Consider the following 19,435-nt stretch of genomic DNA (forward strand, 5'->3'; position numbering starts at 1 on the left):
CTCGCGCGGGGGCAGCGGCGTTGCCATGGCGAAGGCGCCCCCGGCACGCTGCGCCCTGCGACGGGACGCGGAGGTGCCCGGAGTGGTCGCGGCCATCCCGGAGCACCGGCACCGGCTGTGCCGCTGGCGGCGCCTCACCGCCGGGGCCAGCCCGAAGGTAACGGGGCCTGAGGGGCCGCGGGTGCGGCGCGGAGAGCGCTAGGGGGCGCCGGCCGGTCGGGGCTGGCCCTCGCACTGAGGGGACGCGCCGCCGCCAGCCCCCAGCGGCGGCTCCAACGGCCCCAGCAGCGCGGGGAGGGCGGGCCGGGCCCGCGGGATCCCGGGCACTTGGAAGAGGAGGGTCGGGCTCAGGGAAGAGGCGCGCCGGGTGGGCAGCGGCCGTGCGGTTTGCCAGCGATGGGCAGCCTGCGCTACGCTCCCGTGGGTGGCGGCGTTCAGCTCTGGGTCGGAAAAAGGAGACAGGTGATTGCAACGCTATTTTATTTTTTTTTTAAAAAAAACCCCCGTATTTCCAGCCCAGTTTTGACCCTGATAACTTGGAGCACAGGGTCAAGGTGAGGTAACTTGCACGGCAACTCAGGAGTAAGGGACCTTGTTGCTATGTGTAAAACTCACGGGTCACACACAGGACTTGCTGTTGGGCAGTACTACGGCTTGTATGTATAGGCAAGTAATGCAAGAGATTTACCCTAAAGCACGATCGCCTGCATCTACAACCACCTGAGATGAAGGAAAATGAATTCTAGGGTCAACGTCCCTTTGTTTTCCTTCCCTGGGACCTGTCATGGTTTAACCCCAGCTGGCAACCAAGCACCACACAGTTACTTCACCCAGAGGGACCGGGAGGAGAATCGGAAAGGAATGTAAAACTTGAGGGTTGAGATAAGAACAATTTAATAGGTAGAGCAAAAGCCACGCATGCAAGCAAAGCAAAGCAAGGAATTCATTCGCCGCTTCCCATGGGCAGGCAGGTGCTCAGCCACCCCCAGGACAGCCAGGCTCCATCACATGTAACGGCTACTCGGGAAGACAAATGCCATAATGCCAGATGTCCCACTTCCTTCTTCCCCCAGTTTATATACTTAGCATGACATCATCGGGTCAGCTGTCCTGGCTGTGTCCCCTCCCCATTTCCTATGCCCCCCCCCAGCCCTCTCACTGGCAGGGCCCAAGAAACCGGAAAGCCCTTGACTTTGTACGGACATCACCCGGCAACAACTAAAAATATCAGTGTTATCAGTTATCAACATTGTTCTCACATCACAGCCAAAACACAGCACTGTCGTAGCTACTAAGATGGAAGTTAACTCGATCCCGGCCGAAGCCAGGACAGCACCCCCATGCTCCACTGCCCGCAGGCAGGTAGGGGTGTGCATGTGCCTCAAAGGCCTCTGGCAGCAGCCGCTCGGGTTGCCCGAGCGCAAAGGGAAGAAGTTCTGCAGAAATGCAGGCGGTCTGGGGTACAGGTGTTAACATGTGAAAACACAAGTCACACGTCAGAACCATTTACACCTTAGAGGGATGAATACGGGACAGAAAATCACTCAGACTGTTTACGCGGTGGCCAGCCTGGTTAAGACAAAATGCTGAATACAAATTTCATGGTGGTTGGTGGGGACTAGCTGAACAAGTCGCCATCCAGCTCCCAGGGGCTGGGTGTTTGCATTCTCCCTGTGTGTTCTCCAATCACTATGATTGGCACTAATTGCCAAATTAATGATTATTACTTAATGATTTCCAAGTCCAGTATTTCCAGTGGGAGAAACGTGTTTCAAAAGAAATCTGTCTTATAACAGCTATGCTGTCTTGTGTGATATTCCCACTGATGTTTGCTCTCTCTGGAGGAGAAGCATGGATGTAAGAACTTTAAAAATTAATATCTAGCAATCCTTAAAAATATTTTCCTTTTTTTAATTTAAAGAGAATGGACCAAGCCTCTGAGTATGCTGTCTCTGAAGCTTTTTCCCTTCAAAAGTTAAGGTATCCACAGAGGCCTTGTGTTCCTCTGACAAGTTTGGAAACTGTGGAACGGCTGCAAGATCATGATGAGGCCTGTGAGGAAGGTGAGCTGAAATACTGCCTGCCACAAGATGCCTAAAGTGAACTGTTCTTGATCTAGTATTGTAGTTCTGGTCTGAACAAGCTCTTGCAAGGCTTGAGACTGTAAGAGTCAGTTCATAGTAAGATGTCTTTCATCTGATGGAGAAAGGCATAAGAAGAATCAGTTGCTGGAGTTCAAGGTAGATCTTGACTAGCATACCTAAGAGAAGGATAAATTCTCTGTCTCCTGGCAATTTCAGGTCAAGACAAGGGTGAATACCTCTCCTGAAGACACACTGTATGGCCAAATACAAGTTAATGGGTCACAGGGAACCAGGTAAAATTACCTGACAGATTTTTTGATAGTGGGCCAGATGTGAAAATGGAGTTGCTCTGTGTAACTTTCGCATCTACAGATAATTGTGTGGTTTTGCTTTGATTCCCATGCAAAATTTTCCTTACTAATTAGCTAACGAAATATTCCCTTTGTAATGCCTGCAGAAACAAACGCTTACTGAAATTTGAAAGTAAAACTGCAGTACATTAAAAAAAAAAAGGGGGAAATGATCTCCTATCAGTGTTAGAAGTACATCTGCAGTGTAAAAAGCTGACAGGAGGCAAGATTTTAAAAACTGAGTTAACCGTTCTTTTAAGACTCAAAAGTGAGCCTTATAGAATGGAATGAAGACACGTCTCTAGAGCATCCACTTCAATATAGGAAGTCAGTATTTCACTTATAATCATCAAGGGTTCAACTAATAGCATGGAATACACATATCTGCTTACAGTGCACTCTCTGAATGCATTATGCAGCACAGTGACTCAAAAGGAGCTGTCTTTGCAACTGCTGGAAAAGTTGCTTGCTTTCCTCGTGTTTCTTTATTATTGTTGTTTGCCTTTCTCTCCTAGGGTTTTCCTTTTTATAGCTACCAATCCCTCAGGATTGTTCCTACCTCAACTGAAAGCTTTTTATCTGGAACCCATGATTAGAATACTTAACTTCACATAGTCCACTTTGTAAAGAAAGGTATCGATAAGAGAAGTGCCAGAACCCATCTGCTGAAGTTACAAGGAGCTCACATTTCCCAGTCAAAAAAGTAACTCCTCCCCAAATGATAAGCTGTTTTCCTCTCTTCTTTCTGTTATCAGTTGTATTTCCTTGTTCCTGAGCTGGCCTGAGAGATTATGAAAGAGAACAAAAGTGATTTGAAGGACAATAAACATTACATTTATGTTTTCTTAAAAAAAACCCACCCCATTTCGAGGAAGTTTTTAAAAGGCTTTGTTGCATTAGAAATACCAGGACTCAACGGGAACATCTTCATTTTGTGTTAGACGTAGAGATTTGGAGCAGCTGCTTCCTCTTGTTTCTTGGCTCTGTACCTTTACAGGGGATGACTTGCACTACAGCGGCTGCTGAGATCCCTGCTCTTTGCCCATCCTCACAACATGGATAGCTCAGGATGGCCCAGCTTCTCGTAGAGCTGCTCCGGATGCCGTGCAGTTTACAGCCCTGCATTCGGCTTCAGGAAAAGTTTGGCCACCCATGCAGCAAGGCCAGGTGGTTTGCTGAGGCAGCAGCCACGTTCGCTGTCCTTGCTTTTGAGTAGGAACTCTGTAAAAGTAGTTTTTGCGTTTTTCCACAGGAGAGTGGAAATACAAATAAAGTCCATAGAAGGGCTTCATACTGAGTTGTTCATTAGGCATTTGAGCTCACTGAGGAGTACCAAATCCATCATGTGTGCACTCCTGTAGTTGCAGTCTTAATGCTGAGTACAGGTAGTCTCCAGTGAAGCTTACCACCTGACAGACTTGTAATTTAGACTCACCAGTTGTTCATGGAGCTGTGATACTTGCAAAGGTTAGCCTGTACACGTGAAATGAACATTTGTCCAAACATTGGTTCTTTTTGTATTTAACATCTGACGTGTATGTGGAAAACATCTAAGTGTCTGCAAGTGCAGTGGTAAAACATATGAAAGCTATCTGAGTCATGAATTACCTCATGTGAATTCCGTCTCCTTGATAAATGCTATAATAATCATGAGTGATCTAAATGTCCACAGAATCTTGTAGGAAAAATGAGGTGAAGAATTCATTTGGTACACGTGACAGGGAAAAAGTTTACCACTTTCTCTTCCTATTCTTTTCTTGATCGAGAAGATGAGAACAGAACTGTTAGCCTTATTCCATTTTCTGTTGCAGATCAGCTTTCAGTCATTTTAGACAGCCTTCCCAGCATGTGATAAAACTATTCCACAGATCGAGTCTTGCTAGTTTACACTTACCTATATATTTTTTAAGCAAGTGAAGTCATTGGTCTTTTTCCTCATGATAGCCCAGCAGCTGCTCAGTAACTGGATGAAGTCCAAACTGCAACTGGAGCCGATGAGTGATGGAGAAGAGGAAGTTGACTCTATCCTCTTGGAAAAGCCTTCTGCAGCCCCTCTGAAGCATGAGCAGTTTGATGGTGAGAGCACAACAAAGGAGTTCCTGACATCCTTTGTGAGGATGTGCTGGGAAAGGGAGCCAGGTCTCATGGCTTGTCATACTGAGAGATAAAAGTTGCTTTGAGGCCAGGGTAACAGGCTCAGTAGAAACAAGATCAGAGGTGATGATTTTTCTGCCCTAGCTCTTACAGCGGCTTGCCGTAGGGCTGCACAAATGTGCCTCATAAACATTCAATGTCTCCCTTTGTAAAAGAGAAATCATATTTCTTTTGTGTATAGGTATTTGTGAGGCCTGTCAAATTTATACAGCCATTTGAGATGCTCAGAGGCAAGGCAGTAAAAAATGGTTGAAATGCTGTTACTGCTTTAGTGTGTTCAATGGGAGACTGATTAAGACTCTTTGGGGATAAATGGAGTGCAGTCAGTGTGTCCACTTCCATGATAAATGCATTCACAGTCTGGGAAAATGATCCCTTTAATTGTGTTAGGCTTTGTGATCTGAGACAGAGGGGTTTATTCATTTCAGACTAGCCTGAGATAATCTGAATTCCTCATTTCAGACTTGTGCCGCTATCTGGAACATGAAACGGAAAGTTTTTCTGTCCAAGAATACCTACAGCATCTTTTGCAGAGTGAAGTTGTGAATGGTGGGATAGTGGAAGACCTTAGACTTGAAGACATCAAGGAAAAGAAAAAACTTGTAGATCCACGAATAATCATGGAGCTCAGACACAAGCAGGTGCGAGCAGGCAAGGCAGCACAGTTAAAAGGAGTAAGATGAAGGATTATAGGATTACAGTAAATGCTCAGTGATACTTCCCCTGTATTCTCTCCCAACCTGCAATAATCTCTGACTTGGAGGCAAACACCTGAAGATACTCTTCCACAGTTTAGCTGAATTTCTGCGTGCACATTAGCTATTACAGTAGCTTGCACAGTCAACTTTCACTACGTCTGTTAAGGTTTTCCCCCCTTTCTGAAGACTGACAGGAAAAGCTGCCATGGCAGTCTGAGTTCTGAGTAACACTTGTTTAACCTCACTCTCTTGAATGGAACTTTTTTGCTGGTCTGAGAACAGAACCTGCCCAGTCAGTGCCAGCTATAGATAGGGTTGCTTGCTTCATGTGAAAGGTGGCTTGTAACCCACCCTGTCAGTGTACAGTGAACCTCAAATTCTTCAGCCTTTGGTATCTGCTTTGACTTTTGCTGATTTCCTCCTTCCCAGGTGAAAGAAAACCGAATGAAGCGTCAGAAGGCATTAGAGCTTCAGAGACAAGAAAAGTCTCTGAAGAGATTAGCTCTGTCTGAGGCCAGGCTCCAAGCACAGGAGGAGGACAGAAGGAAGGCCCTGAAGGCCAAGAAGGAGGAGGAGGAGATCCAGAGGGAAATGGTGAAGCTGCGAAAGGAAATGGCTGAGAAGAGGCACACAGAAGCACGGAGAACGTAAGAGGGAGAGGGGGGCATGGAAATAACCGTATGAAGAACGCTTATCAGCTCCTTTGGCTAAATGTAAAAGGAGTGGTGGTCCCAAAGGAAACATCTGTTGTTGCTCTGTCTTCAGACTCTCCCAAAAACTTTTATTTCTTTGTCAATGGCCGTTTATCATTAGTGGGAAGATGGGCTAAAGGTACCATTAGCCTTCCTTTCAGCCATTACCGTACTGAATCACAAAGTAGGAGCGTGTTTGCACCACCATGCATTCCTTCCATCAGCTTTGTGGCTGCATCAAGCCTTGGTAGTGTGTAATGCAGCATGAAAGCCAGCACACATACTCCCTCTCTCCCCTTCCCTCCCTGTCCTCCCCTCCCCAGCACTTACAATACTTCCTCTGCTATGAGAATAAACAGCGTTTTTGCTGAGGATTCTGCAGAGACATTATTTTTGCTTCTGCTGAGCTTGAATTGACAGAGATGTGACTCGTAGGGATGCCGTTTATTTGCTTAGGCAGCCCTGAGATCCTAAATCTTCTAATGCAAGTGCTTTGTTGAAATCTTACAGTTTTCTTCTGCATGCTACATTTTGGAAACACTCCAGACTTTTTAAACCATGACAGAGGCTGTTTTCTAAGAAGGCTGAGTTAAATAATCAGCAGCTTTCGAAGCTGCAGGGGTGGTTCTCTTAGGATTGGCCAAAAAGAGAGTGGAATCTGAGCTACAATACTTTCCTCGTTGTATTAGATCTGTATGTTTGTTCATTTTCCAGGGAGGGGAAAAGACAAGAAAAAAGTCAGAAGTTGTCAATGCAGGAGGTATCTATTACTGCATCACCACTCCTGGTCCCGAAGGAGGAGGAGCAAGGAGAGGAGAAACAGAGAAAGGCTCAGGAGCTGTTGCGCAAGATTCACACCAATAAGCAAAGAGTGAGCATCACCCCTCTTTGTCTGAGACCGAGTTACCTGCCCTCAGCTAACATTTGCAAAACTGAAGTAAAAAGTCCTGGTTATCAGAATTTTTTTACTCCTTCCAAGCTGTCCTTCTGATACCAGGAAAGCAGAAGAGCAGGGCAAAAATGATCTTGTAAGACTAGGAGCGAGAAATCCTGAGCCTCCATCCCCAGTGTGTCTGTGCCTCAAGTGTACTCAGTGGGAGTTTCACTTAGAATTGTGGAAAAGATGTGGCGCTCAGGACAGCTGTGAACATAGAGGCTTCTGCATTTGAGAAATAGGCAGATGCACAGAGGAGGCAGTGGAGCAAGATTTATTTTCCCTTGAGGAAGAAAGTAAAAAGGGGGAAGTGGCACAAAAGGTCCTGAGAAGACCTTATTGTGTGCATGGGAAGATATTTTAAAGATTGCCTTGCAGATCCTGGTGCAGGAGCAGGGAGAGGAAAGGGAAGTGCTGAGGCCTGGAATGAATTTTGAAGTGGGTCTCCCAGAACTGAAGTATGCCAGCACATCCACAGTAATGGGTTCCTCAGGGATCCACTCCCACTGGGGGCAGTAGGATATTCTGTGATATTGCAACAGCTCTTTTGAGGCAAGCATGCAGACTTTAGTAATTTCTAGTAGGAACCTATTTCTTTTACTCCCATTATCCTGTTACCATGGCCAGCTCTGGGTTAAATACCTAATTGTATCAAATACTTGCAATTAAAGAGCAATGTTTTGGTACTGAATTAATTTTATATGGGCAGTTTCAGCAAAGGGAATAAATTTCCCTGAGTGCAGGTATGAATGCCACCCATCAGGTAATGGTTTTAATTAATAGATCAATCATCATTAACGCCTACTTATCTACATCTAGAATTTCTTTTATAGAAGAGTCCCACAGCTTTTATGGTGATTCTCCCCATGGCTGACTTCATCTGCCCGTCTGCTGGATTTGAGCTTGCCTTGTTTAGCCGTACACAACCTCTCTCCAGCCCAATTGAAGCTATGAAGATAAGCCTGAATGAAACCACAGAACAATTTAGGGCTGGCATAATGTGAGAAGCCAGGGCTTAGCTGAGCTAAGCAATAGTGACACTCTGATTATTTTCCTAAAGCAGAAAGAAATGGCTAATGCATTGACATTTTGTCCGTTTTGTAAGTCTCCATTTGGAGATTTCAGTGAGTGAGAGGAATGCAATTAAAACAAGGCATTACGACAAAGGGGAACAGCTGAGTCCTGTGAGTTGACCCACTAGGAGGATCAAAATGAACAGTGTTGCAGTGACAGGGCTAGAATCATGGGGTAGATTAGATAGCAAATTGCTGTTCTGTACAATGTAAATCACTCCCAGAGGCAGCGAGTCTAATTACACAACAGGGGAAAGGTTTGGCTTCATGCTGGAACAAGGGTGAGCTTAGGTTGTGTCATAAATTCATGCTGGGAAGTATCTTAATTTTTGTCTAAGTTAGAAAAAAACACACCAAAAAACAAGTGGCCCATGGGAGATATTTGTGAACTGTTCTCAGAAGTGTTTGTAACCGTAGCATCTTAAAGACATTTTCTAGATTTTGAAATTACTTTCCTCTCTAGAACTTCTATGATCCTCACCCATTTTATTCCTTTATACTTGGTGAACCAAGTGCATTTCACTCAAAAGCATAAAGCCCCATGATGTTATCCTTCTAGTCCCTTTCTGCTTCTTGTAGAAGACCTGTACATGCTCTGCACTGGGTTTTTTACCCTCAAGGTAATTGTTGAAAGTGGGGATACTAAAAAGAATCTCAAAAAGGAAAGTCAAATAAGGGGAAGGGTTGAGAAGATCAGCATTTGTGTGACGGGCTGTACCTTCTCATTGGTTTTCTGAAACTCTCCCATGCAGTGCATGCAGCGACATTTCTCTGCTTGGCTGAAAGTCGTTCTGGAGCACAGAATTAAAATGGGAAAAGCCAGAGCCTTTGCTGACTGGAAATGCCAGTTGAAGGCCCTGCGAGCTTGGAGAAAATATACCTGGGCCCAGAAAGTAGAGCAGGAGACACAGCAATTGGAAGCTCATCTCCGAGATCAAAACAGGTAGTGACCCTACACTGTGGCACTCTTCCTACTGCAGTAGTACTTGGGCACAGCAGCGATCAGGGACTGTAAAAGGGGGTTGCCAGTTAGCCAGCAGGGGGAAAACGGTAGCTTTCTGAGAAAGCTGCTACACTGCCTGTAGTCTGCCAGAGACGCTGCGGCACAGATGAAAAGGAGGACAGAGATAAACAAGAGCTTTAGCACTTTGCAACAAGCCTGCATCTCACTTGCTCTGTAGGTATCTTTCCTGGCAATCTCACCCTGGCTTGCTCTGGACCCCAGAGAATACGAGGTGCCATATTTATTCCTGATTAATATAGTTATTTCCTATTTCAGTAGCAGTACAGCAGAGATCATTTTGGCCAGTGTCTTTCATTAAGGAGGCTGTTGGATGAATTACCTATCAGCCAGAGAAAATTTTGCTCTTGCAGGTGTCTGGCAGGTTGTGTGGTGAGGCACTGCCACTTCCCCCTGTGCAGCTGGCAAGGGAACTTCCTCTTTCAGACCTATCCTACAGATGACAGGAAATTGCAAAATGTGAACTAGGGAAACTTACTTCAAAATAATGGGCATCCTTTCTGCCCTCCCACTCCTCCTTGGAGAAACTGTACAGCTTTGGAGTGCCTCAGAGTTAGGCCACAAAAAGAGACTCGGGAAATTATGGGGCCTCATGCCATAGCCTGGTCTGCTGTACTTGCTGCAATTGTTTCAGGCAAGCCTGCAGAAGTCTCACTCCTATCGTAACACAAGTGCTTTCTCATTCAGGAAAAAACAACTGTCTGCAGAGCATAACCGGCGACGGCTTTTGCGCTGCTGCTTTCTGGCGTGGCAGCGCTGGAGCCGAGCAGAGACAGAAAAGCAAGAGCTGCAGATCCAGAGGCAGAAGATGAAGAGAAAGATGGCACAGCTGCTGGAGGCAGTGTCACTGGGGCAGGGTGGTCTGGACAGGCCACTGGAGGTTAACAAGCCTGGGACAGCAGAAGTAAACCATCATCAAGATTTGCAGCAAGACAAGGTAAATCCTTCCCATTTTGTTTTTTGTCTATTGGCATTTCAGTACTCTTACAAAGTACTTCTTTTGTGCAGTCTGAAATCAAGAGTACATTGTCCCAGAGAAAAGCTTCTTTCCCAGGGTGACCCCCACATAACTGCCTGCAACTGTTCAGGAGGGAAGTCTTTAAAAATCAGAGGCAAAAGTGAAGGACGATGGATGCGTTTTAAAAATAATCTCTAATAATGACAAAGAACAACCCTTCATGCACTGTGAGTCGCAATGAGCATCCCACCCCAGATCGCTTTTGCTGAGAGATTAGTTACATCTTTGATGCCTGCTTAGACTTAAAAAGAATAATGCTTGACTGCGTGACAAGAGATTTTGTCATGCCAGTGCAGCTCTCTGGCTTTTAAGCATGGGGGAAAAAAGTTGTCACTGGCTGTTTCAGATAATGTGCATCACAAGGAGGTGGGAGAGGAGAATCAGAGCTGGCTTCCTTAAATTGTCATTTATCAGGTCAGAGCCTGCCCTTCCTTTCTGTCTATAAAACCTGTACCACAGCAGTATCCCAATCCCAGCATGAGAGCTCACACACACATATTACAGGTCAACCTTTTAGTTTGCTTAAGTGTCAGCAAAAGTTGATTTCCTGCAGTGCTTGTATCATCCTACTAGGCCCATGTTTTTCTTCTGATGCACTGGTAAAATTTGTGCTGGAAGGATGAGACTGAATTTGGGGTTTGACCTAGGAATCAGAAAGCAGATCTTACATCTGATGCTTCTTCAGAGAAAAACCATGTGTCAGAAAAGGTACAGCTTCATTCTGCACTGTGCACCAGTTTCATGGTAATACTTATCAAAGCTGGAGAAGAGGCACGAGGAAGCAGCACCTTGTACACTTCTCTTCCACCTGAAAAGGGATCAGCCATGTAGATCACTTCAACATTTTTTTCTTTTATTCTCCATCTGAGTTCTGAGTGGGGACAACACAGTCCAAAAGGGACAGTGCTAATCCCTGAATAATGAGCTAACCCCTGAGAAATGAGCTGTCCTGGGCTGTGCTCCCTAACAAAATAGTCAGGATATATTCCTGCCAGAGCTCTTGCCTGATCAGGATTTCTTCCTCCCAGTGAAATGGCACACAGCTCCCTAACAGTCTTTTCCCACAACCTGTTACTTTGTGCATAACAGGGCCCCTCTGCTGTGGCTAGGAACTGGATAAAGACTGCGTAGCTGAGATTACCCTACTTCTCAGGCACCTCACCAGATCTGCATTAAAGAAATACTTACTGCGTAGGAAGGGCAGAAGGGTACTTCATTCTAATCCATGCCAAGTTTTCCTTATTTCTTTTTTTTCCCCCTAGCCAAGTGAAACTGGACTCACACAGAAAGAACCTGACCAGACCAGAGACAACTCTCATTGGGATGCTGCTCACACATCTCATTCCCACAGAAAACCCAAATTTGCCTGGGAGATGACTGTAAAATGTGTAGCCCTGAGTGCCCAGGACCAGGCTGTGTACAGGAATCAAACAGCCGCTCTCCTCCAGCAGTTTCAGGCACCTGGTCCAAAGCCAGCTTCTGCTTATGGTAGTGGTTTTGAACACTGTCATGACTTCCAGCAATGTCTGATTGAGGAGCAGAGGCAGCAGCTTCAGAAACAGCAAGAGCTGATCCTTGAACTGCAGGAAGATCAGAGGCTGAGCAGAGTTAAAGAAGAGTCAGCACAAGGCACGGCTGTAACCCAGCTGCTTATCAACTCTGCTTCACAAATCAGGGAGGAAAAACCGAAGACTGAAGAACAATCCAGGTGCAAGAATACAACCCGTTTGAGGCATATGCCCTCGGTAAAGCAGGCTCAATTAGTCAGCATGTCTCATTCCTACTCAAGCTGAGCCAGAATCTGGCGGGCGCACTTCAGCCACGCTAGCATTATTTGCTCTTCTCTCACCTGTGACTTAGCCTCAAGGGTAGTATCAGGCTGGCCACAGTTCTCCGTCCTCCCTTTTTGCAATGGCTTGACACCATGTGATCCATACAGGATCCACTTAGAAACAGCAACACTAGTGTCACATGTAGTAGCAGCAGGGATTTATGTGGTTAGGAAAAAAGAAAGTGTCATCCTCAGTATTTCAGAACATGCAGCAGCCCTGGGTACTTGACTCCTTTGCAAGGATGCATCATTAATCCCATTTCAAGCAGAAGAAAGGTGTATCAGGGATTCAGAATGAAAATGCAGCACAATGGGAATAGAAATTACAAGGCCTGTTCCTCAACAATAGGTGGTAGGTGTGAAGCATCATTTGACCACATTCATTGATGAGTTTCTTTTTTCTTTTCATAGTCCACCTGTTTCTCATAAGCCAGCAAACACCAGGGCAGTGATGCAAAGCAGGAAGCCCTCCAGCCAGCTGATCTCACCTCATCCCATACTGAAAGGTATCTTTCTAGATAGCAAAGACCATTCCAGACCACTTCTCTCAACAGCTTGTCTGAGAACTTTTCCCTTTATTTGCCTCAGCCTTACTGGTTGATGACAGCATGCAAATAAAACTCAGCCCTCTTTCCCAGCCTGACCAGCGCTGTGAGAGGGGGATCTGTCTTCATGCCCAAGTCAGGCATCTGTAAAACCCGGGCCACTGCAAGCCTCTCAAGTCAGTGCTTAGTACGCAGTGGTGGCTAACACTTGTGATTGTTTCTGGTGTGACAGGACTTGGAGAGAGCAGCTCTACAGGGTTTTTTTGCTGTCAGTCTCATTCCCGTCATCGTACATCCAAGTAACACTTAAACTGACCAGACATTTTCATTTAACTTTGACAGAGGTATTGAGATTTCAAAGGGAACTAAGTGCCTACCCAAGGTTTTGTGAGATAACAGTAGCTAGGCTGGGGAAGGAGCTCAGGATCCCTGCCTTCTGTGAGATATCTCCCCCCCGTGCCCACACTGGAACAGCATATACGTGTTAAACGTGCAGCACAACCTTTTCAAGCAGTAAATTAAGATCGGGTTCTGTTATATCCCTAGGTCATGTCCTTCCGTATCAACTAGGGGGTGGTCCTGATTGTCTGGAATATGATCATTGTGATGTTTTAACAGTTTTGGGATCACTGTGTTCAGCTCTGATGCTACCTAGTCTAAGCCATCACTCAACTCTGATTTGCCTGAACTGTATGCCTTAGAGACAGTGAGCATATTTTCAGAGCACTCAAGTGCTTTTTTTTGAAGATCCAAAAAAAATGCAGTGAATAAGGTATCGCTGGATGATTTTCCCTTGACAGAGAATCCTGCGACAGCTGAGAGGAGAAAAGAATCTGAGGAAACCTACTGTGGTCAACACACTGAAGCCCCCCCAGTTACCAGTTGCTCTAGCCTGTGCCTTGTTTGCAGCTTCAGAAACAGCAAGCATGGGTTCTCAACTCCACTGCATGTTCTGTGTGGTCCCCTCAGCACTGTAACACCTTTGCTGATAGCCAACAAGATCACCACACTGCAGTTTATCTCCCAAAAGAAGCATCAAGCAGCAGTTTCTCACTAGTGGGACCAAGTACCTGTGTGTCACTGTGGCGGGGATGCTTTCCATCGTGAAATTGCCCTATAATTAAGCAACTGGAGCTTGCTGGAGACCTCCTAGCAATTGCTGCCAAATCAAGTCCCCTGAGCCTCAGCTCTCAAATCAGGGAAGATGAGGATAAAACCCCGAACACAGCTTCTTTCATAACAGCCTCATGGCTGTGACTGTCAGCCAAGGAGGGTAGAGTGAATCTAATTGGGTAGTCCTGAGTCATCTCTTAAATGTTTGTGGGTTCCTTGTTCATGACGCTGCCAGCCATAAGAAGCAGCAGAAAGCAAGTCCCTTTGTCTGGCCACTGCAGGTCAACAGGGGCCCGGCAGTAGAGTGAAGTGGTCATCCTTGTTCACCCAACTTCTGCCATTATCCTATAGCTCGTTTCCACTAAGCCTTACATCCTCTGTTTCTATAGCTATGGAGGAGAGAGCAACTCAGCGGGCAGAACGGAGGAGGAAACTAGAAGAAGCCAAGCAACAAAGAGAAGAGGCAAAATTGGTAAGGGAAATGGAAAGTGAAATATCTCTTTCACACCATTCCAGTTACAAGAAATGCTGTTTTAACCCCAAAGTTAGGGACCAAGAAAAGGCCCTTTATATAAAACGGGAGTTTTATAGCTTGTGAGAAAGCAGATGTCCAGCACACATCAAAAGGAGTAGTTAATACTGCATTTGCATATGGTGACAGCACTAGCTGTGCTGTATCACAGGCAGACACTTCATGTTAATGCAGCTGCAATTCTGGAAAAAGCCTCCCTTACTCCCAATACTTTTTTAACACCTACCCCGTAACTTGTCTTTGCCAAGGATGGGAAGGATGGAAGTGCTTGCAGACATCCACTCGACTGGACCTGCCAATGGTGATTTCCCTTCCCCTGCCTTTCCTGTCTGGTCATGTGCAGTTCGAGGACATGCAGTCTCACCCAGTCAAAATCCTGCATCTTTCTAGCAAATCTCTGCTGAAGAGAGAAGATACTGACAATGTTTGCATAGTTAATACACAAATTCTGTGACACACATCTAACAGAGGAGCCTTCTTAGCTTCAGGGCATTAAGCTATTACTGAAAACATTGATAGTAAATTGTATTAGGTTAGAAAGCTCAGAACGGGGGGTCCTAAAACAACCAGCATTTCTTCCTTCTGCAAGCAAGAGAGGTGCACTCACATACACAGGAGGCTGAAATGAGCTCTAGAGAACGCTAACCACAGAGTGGACAGACAAGCACCAGGTTAGTTTTCCTCACCTGCAGTTGCCACAGTTGTAGAAATCAGGAAGCACAGTCATAATAATCATGCATTATGGTTCCTGTGGGTTTTAGGCCTTTGATACATACATTGAGAGTGAAAGCTTTGTGAAATGAAAATAGAGCGGGGTTTGCAAGGGGAGTAGATAAACATTCAGAGAAGTATATTTTGCCAAGTATGGCCAGTACCGAAGTACCTTCAGTGTTTGGAGAAAGAAATGTTTGGGTACCTGTAATGCTGCTCTGCATGGAGAAGTAAAACTTCAGAGCAGAGCCCAGGGCTTCTGAAATGACTTCAGCTATCAGGTTATCGATGAATAACTTGGTGTATGGCTTAAATTTTTTAGAGGAGTAGTGGGCAAATACTGTAAGTTAGGGCAAAGATAGACAGACAGATAGATGTAATAGAAAGAACAGTCCCTTCTTCCTCTCCCTTCCACGGTTCACTGTCCAACACAGATCATGTCTAGTATGTGACAAAGTCTGTTTCCTTCTGAAGCTTCAGGTGCTGGTCCATACTAGAGGAATACTGGGAAAGCTCAGAGGTCTGTGTTCTCTGAAAAGGTCACTTGCACCAAATTAAAATTTACCTTTCTCCATTTTCTCCATTTCAAGGCCCAGCTGAAGGCTGAAGAGGAAGCACAACAGAGGAAAGAGGCAGAGGAAAAGAAAGCTCAGCAGGAAAAACGACGGGAGGAGAGAAGGCAGCAGAAGCTGGTGACCAAACACCTCACCTGTTTCCCCCCCTCTAGCAGGGATAGGGAAGCGGAGCCGTTACCCGCTAGCACTCACTCAGACCAATGTGAGCTGAAGGTCTTCACTAGTAGAGCAGAGCCGCTATATCCACTCACCACCTTCCCCCTTTTTGGCAATATTAGAGGAAGAGCCGTGGGCTGAACGTGTTATGAAGTATATATTATCTGTCTCATCAGCAGGACTAGAGGGCCCAGCTGGTGGGCCTTCACTGCTGAGGTACAGCCGCATAAGCCCCCCACACTGGCAGCATGCTCAGCCTGCTTTCAGACTGCTCCTTCCACTTGTATCCCCCCTCCAGTATACACAATGATACCAGTCACAAACACACAATTTAAAAGTAAACAAGCCTGACAGTTAGATTGGGGGCAACATTCCACCTGAAGGATAGAAGCTTCCTCTCCTAGGAGCTAGCCTAAGAACAGTCCCACTTCATTATTGTTACTTGGAAATGAGCTGTCCTGATAACCCAAATAGCGCACTTGAAATCCTACAGGAATCTGACCTACAACTACTGCTCTACTTGGACTAAGCGTTTTAGGATGTTTGACCTTCATCCCTGAGTCTCAGCCAAAAGTAATATTGTACAGTTTCATAACACCCACTATTTAGGCTAGACTAAGAGGTAGGGTCCATGTGTAAACTCAGAATCATTTCTGGACATGTTTTCAGTCTAGTTTTATAAACATAGAAAGCTGCCCACCTCAAAGCTCCCCTCCCCACATGATGAAGCCCCATGAAGAGGAGGTTCCTGCTGTGTCAGCACTGGTGGTAGCCACAGACTATGTATCTGCTACAGTAACACCAAACTGCAGTGCTGAGGGAAGGCCACGTGCTCATACATGGCCCAAGGAAATGTCCAGAAATACCATCATCTTCCATGAGAATTTTCAAGACCATTTGCTCCGCTTTCTACCACAGGTTCTAGTACACAGGGTCATGTCTGGTCTGCACTGCTAAAGATGCAGATCCCCATTTCCTGTCAGGTCAGGACCTCCAGCTCCAGTGTGATAATCCATTGGTATTGCTTAACATCCTTTTTACCCAGACTGAATCAAAACTACTGCTCTTTGTATTGTAGAAAGAGCTGGAGAAGCAGAGGATGCTGGAGAAAGAGCAGCAGCTCCAGAAAAAGGCCAGAGATCACTATGAGAAGGTCCTGCTCAGAAAACTGGGAATGGTGCCATGGAAAAGGTTGAGGGAGCAAGCCAAGGAAAACCTGGTGGTAAGTGCTGAGGAGAGGAAAGGACTGGTGCCATGGGAGGAAGGGAAAAAGCATGGATGCAGCACTTAGCAGAAGCCTTAATAGGCTCTTAAGCAAGGTAGAGATGGAAAAAGCAGAAATTCTCCCTGCACGTCCTGACCTGTATTAGCTCTTTAAATCAGCCCATCTGACAATAATCATGAAAGGTCATCAAAAAGCCACAAAGTTGTCATCCTTATTTGTAGCTGATTAAACAGGAACCAAACAGAGAAAGGAACGAATTTCAATCTAATGAGAAGTCATCTTTTATTAGCCTCCACTTGTCTGCAGTACTGCCACGTGATTTGATGCCAATAACACAGTGGGAGTTAGTTTAGTATGATACAGCCAAAAAAATAAATTGAAGTTATATGACGTGAGCCTGTTCTCTTGCTCCACAGCAAAGCCAATCAGTAAGATGCTGCCAAGCCACTGTAGTTCTGGCAGTTAACCCCAGCGTATCACTAGGCTTTTCCCTCTCTCTGGAGTTGCTGCTGGTGCAGCGTTGGCTGCTGCTAGATGTAGGACACCCACAGGTGGTAATCCAGTGATCTGCTCTAGCCTGGCCATATCTTCAGCACAGAATAGCAAGCGGTAGCTTCTGAGACCTTGACACGTGAATATTGCTAATGAAAACATTTTTGTACATGACTGAGCTGGCATGCCTTGTCAGGGGTGGACTAATACCACTTGCCGTATCCTGAAGATTCAGCCAGAGCCCAGGGCTAAGCTGGCAAACTTCCATTTAAGTCACTGGAACTGCAGCTACTTACAGCACTCGAGCAAATGCACATAGGCCTCCGGCTGGGAAGGAGTAGAGGGATAGCAGCTGCTCCGAAAGTCCACCCTGCTGGCCAGCGTTATGGACGGGGCTGGACTAAACCGTTACGGGCCATGCGTCTGCTTCATTCACAACAGGTTAAACTGAGCATCTAATTAATTCAAAAGGCTGTTCTCTGGAAGTGACACAGCAGTAGCCTGATAGAAACTTGTCTTGTTCCTTATGCTGATCCCTCCTTGGGGGAACCTATCCTGTAAGTTATTCAAGCTGTCAGACATCTGCATTTTGAGGGGCCCAAAAAGCTGAGGTGATTTTCTCGCGTACCCGGTTTCCTGTAGCTTTATGTTTATGTAATCGCTCGTTGCAGTCACTAGCTGCTGTCTCTGCTGTCTTTACTCAGACGGCACAAAGGCACCACTGCTTGGGCCTGCAGAGGAAGTGCCTGGTGTCTTGGCTCCAGGACACCCAGAGGAGCCTCACAGAGAAAGCGGCTCAGGCTGAGGACTTCTATTCCTGCGTGCTGCTGCGACGGGGCTTCAGGAACTGGCTAAAGGTTTGCCTGCACCACAGCAGAGAGACGATACCGAGCAAGCTACTGCTGCCACACTTCCCCCTCGCTGGAGTGCCGCTTCATACGCTTGCAGCCCAGCCTTTGCTGAGTTGCACTGTCCCCATTCCAGCAATGTCTTTCCCTTCTTCAGAGACCTTGCAGCTCACCGCTTTCCATCCTCCTCCTCCACCTTTGCACTCTCACCCTGCTCCCTGCTGATTTTCCTCCACTCCTGTCCCCATTACCCTTCACTGCTACAGTCTCAGCGCTGCTCTGTTTCTGGTTTATTGGGCTGGGGGTTGGGAGAAAGAAACCATTTTTCTCCTCTTTCTCTGTCCTTCTTCCTTAGTACAAGGATTATCTCTCCAGTCTGGAGGAGAGAGCGAGTGCCCTCCATGCAGCCTGCCTCATGAGGAAGTACTTCTGGGCATGGTTTGATCTGATCATGGAAGAAAAATGTACCTTATGGGAGAAGCTAAAGATTGCTACTGAACACAGTAACAAGTAAGTGCGCTCCCTTGCCAGCAGTTCTTTTTACTTAGGTTTCATATAACTTACAGATTATTATTTTAGAGACCAATTTTGACAGATCAATTGTCAGCTCCCCAAGAACATGTGAAACAGGTTCTTTACTGCTGGTATTTTGTTTCTGTGATATGCACAGACAACATCAGCAGAGGTTTCTGGTAAGAATTTTCCATGTAGCCTGGAAAATGAAACGCAGTAGTAACTTTTGCAGGACTTTCAAACCTGCTGAAAGAGAATACAGTGAAAGCAGGTAAGTAGCTGAAACTTTCTAAGCTGATTAGCAGATCCAGCCAGGCAGCTTCTGCTAAAAGCTGCCTGAGGAAAATCTTTTAAGTACAATTATAGCAAGCCAAATGATTGTGCAGGAATTACACTGCACTGCTTTGTCCACAGCAGATGATTTAGTTCACAAATCCAAAGGTGATCAACTAGAAACTCTGCTTAAGGAAGCTCTCCCTTTATGCCACTGTCAACCTGGCTTGACAGTGAGAACTGCAGGAGACAGTTCAACCCATCATGACTGGAGCTGGATGCAGCCAGTTCACTTACTGTCCCGTAACTGCACTAGCCATGCATTGTAACAGGAAGGAAAAAACTATTGTCAAAGTTCAGCAGAAAACAGAAGCGTGTTCACGTACCTCATCATGAAAGCATGCCAGCTGCATGGAGTCACGAATAGGCTGCGCCTGTGCATAGCCCGAACAGGATCTGCAGCACCTCGGAGGAATAATTAAATTAAATTCACCTCTTGCATGGTAGAGCAAACCTGTTCTAGCTTGCTGTGTCAGTAAGATCAGAACAGAGCACAATTTAACCCAACAAGCCATCAAACTGAAGGAACCAGGGAAA

The 19,435-nt window shown here is 45.9% G+C and overlaps 2 protein-coding genes across 5 annotated transcripts in view; one reads left to right on the top strand and one right to left on the bottom strand.

The window, feature by feature from the left end:
- Window positions 1-19,435, top strand: part of CCDC191 (coiled-coil domain containing 191) — a 21,017-nt gene continuing 1,582 nt past the window's right edge. Inside the window, exons 1-15 of one of the 4 annotated variants that reach the window (XM_040596785.1) lie at window positions 1-157; window positions 1,922-2,063; window positions 4,379-4,510; window positions 5,051-5,229; window positions 5,716-5,933; window positions 6,693-6,849; window positions 8,738-8,928; window positions 9,694-9,943; window positions 11,287-11,756; window positions 12,267-12,361; window positions 13,903-13,985; window positions 15,347-15,448; window positions 16,566-16,709; window positions 17,909-18,061; window positions 18,408-18,562. In XM_040596785.1, coding sequence (XP_040452719.1) covers window positions 26-157; window positions 1,922-2,063; window positions 4,379-4,510; window positions 5,051-5,229; window positions 5,716-5,933; window positions 6,693-6,849; window positions 8,738-8,928; window positions 9,694-9,943; window positions 11,287-11,756; window positions 12,267-12,361; window positions 13,903-13,985; window positions 15,347-15,448; window positions 16,566-16,709; window positions 17,909-18,061; window positions 18,408-18,562 — 2,603 coding nt within the window. In that variant the 5' untranslated portion in view covers window positions 1-25. Of the gene's footprint in view, window positions 158-351; window positions 463-1,921; window positions 2,064-4,378; window positions 4,511-5,050; window positions 5,230-5,715; window positions 5,934-6,692; window positions 6,850-8,737; window positions 8,929-9,693; window positions 9,944-11,286; window positions 11,757-12,266; window positions 12,362-13,902; window positions 13,986-15,346; window positions 15,449-16,565; window positions 16,710-17,908; window positions 18,062-18,407; window positions 18,563-19,435 lie in introns of those variants that run through there. The other 3 variants (XM_040596786.1, XM_040596787.1, XM_040596788.1) reach the window with 3 other exon arrangements.
- The window catches only part of ZDHHC23 (zinc finger DHHC-type palmitoyltransferase 23), a 13,626-nt gene continuing 12,759 nt past the window's right edge, over window positions 18,569-19,435 (bottom strand). Inside the window, exon 4 of the mRNA XM_040596798.1 lies at window positions 18,569-19,294. Coding sequence (XP_040452732.1) covers window positions 19,195-19,294 — 100 coding nt within the window. The 3' untranslated portion in view covers window positions 18,569-19,194. The remainder of the gene's footprint in view (window positions 19,295-19,435) is intronic.

The sequence above is a fragment of the Falco naumanni genome, chromosome 5 (genome assembly GCF_017639655.2).
Source record: "Falco naumanni isolate bFalNau1 chromosome 5, bFalNau1.pat, whole genome shotgun sequence".
Classification (NCBI taxonomy): domain Eukaryota; kingdom Metazoa; phylum Chordata; class Aves; order Falconiformes; family Falconidae; genus Falco; species Falco naumanni.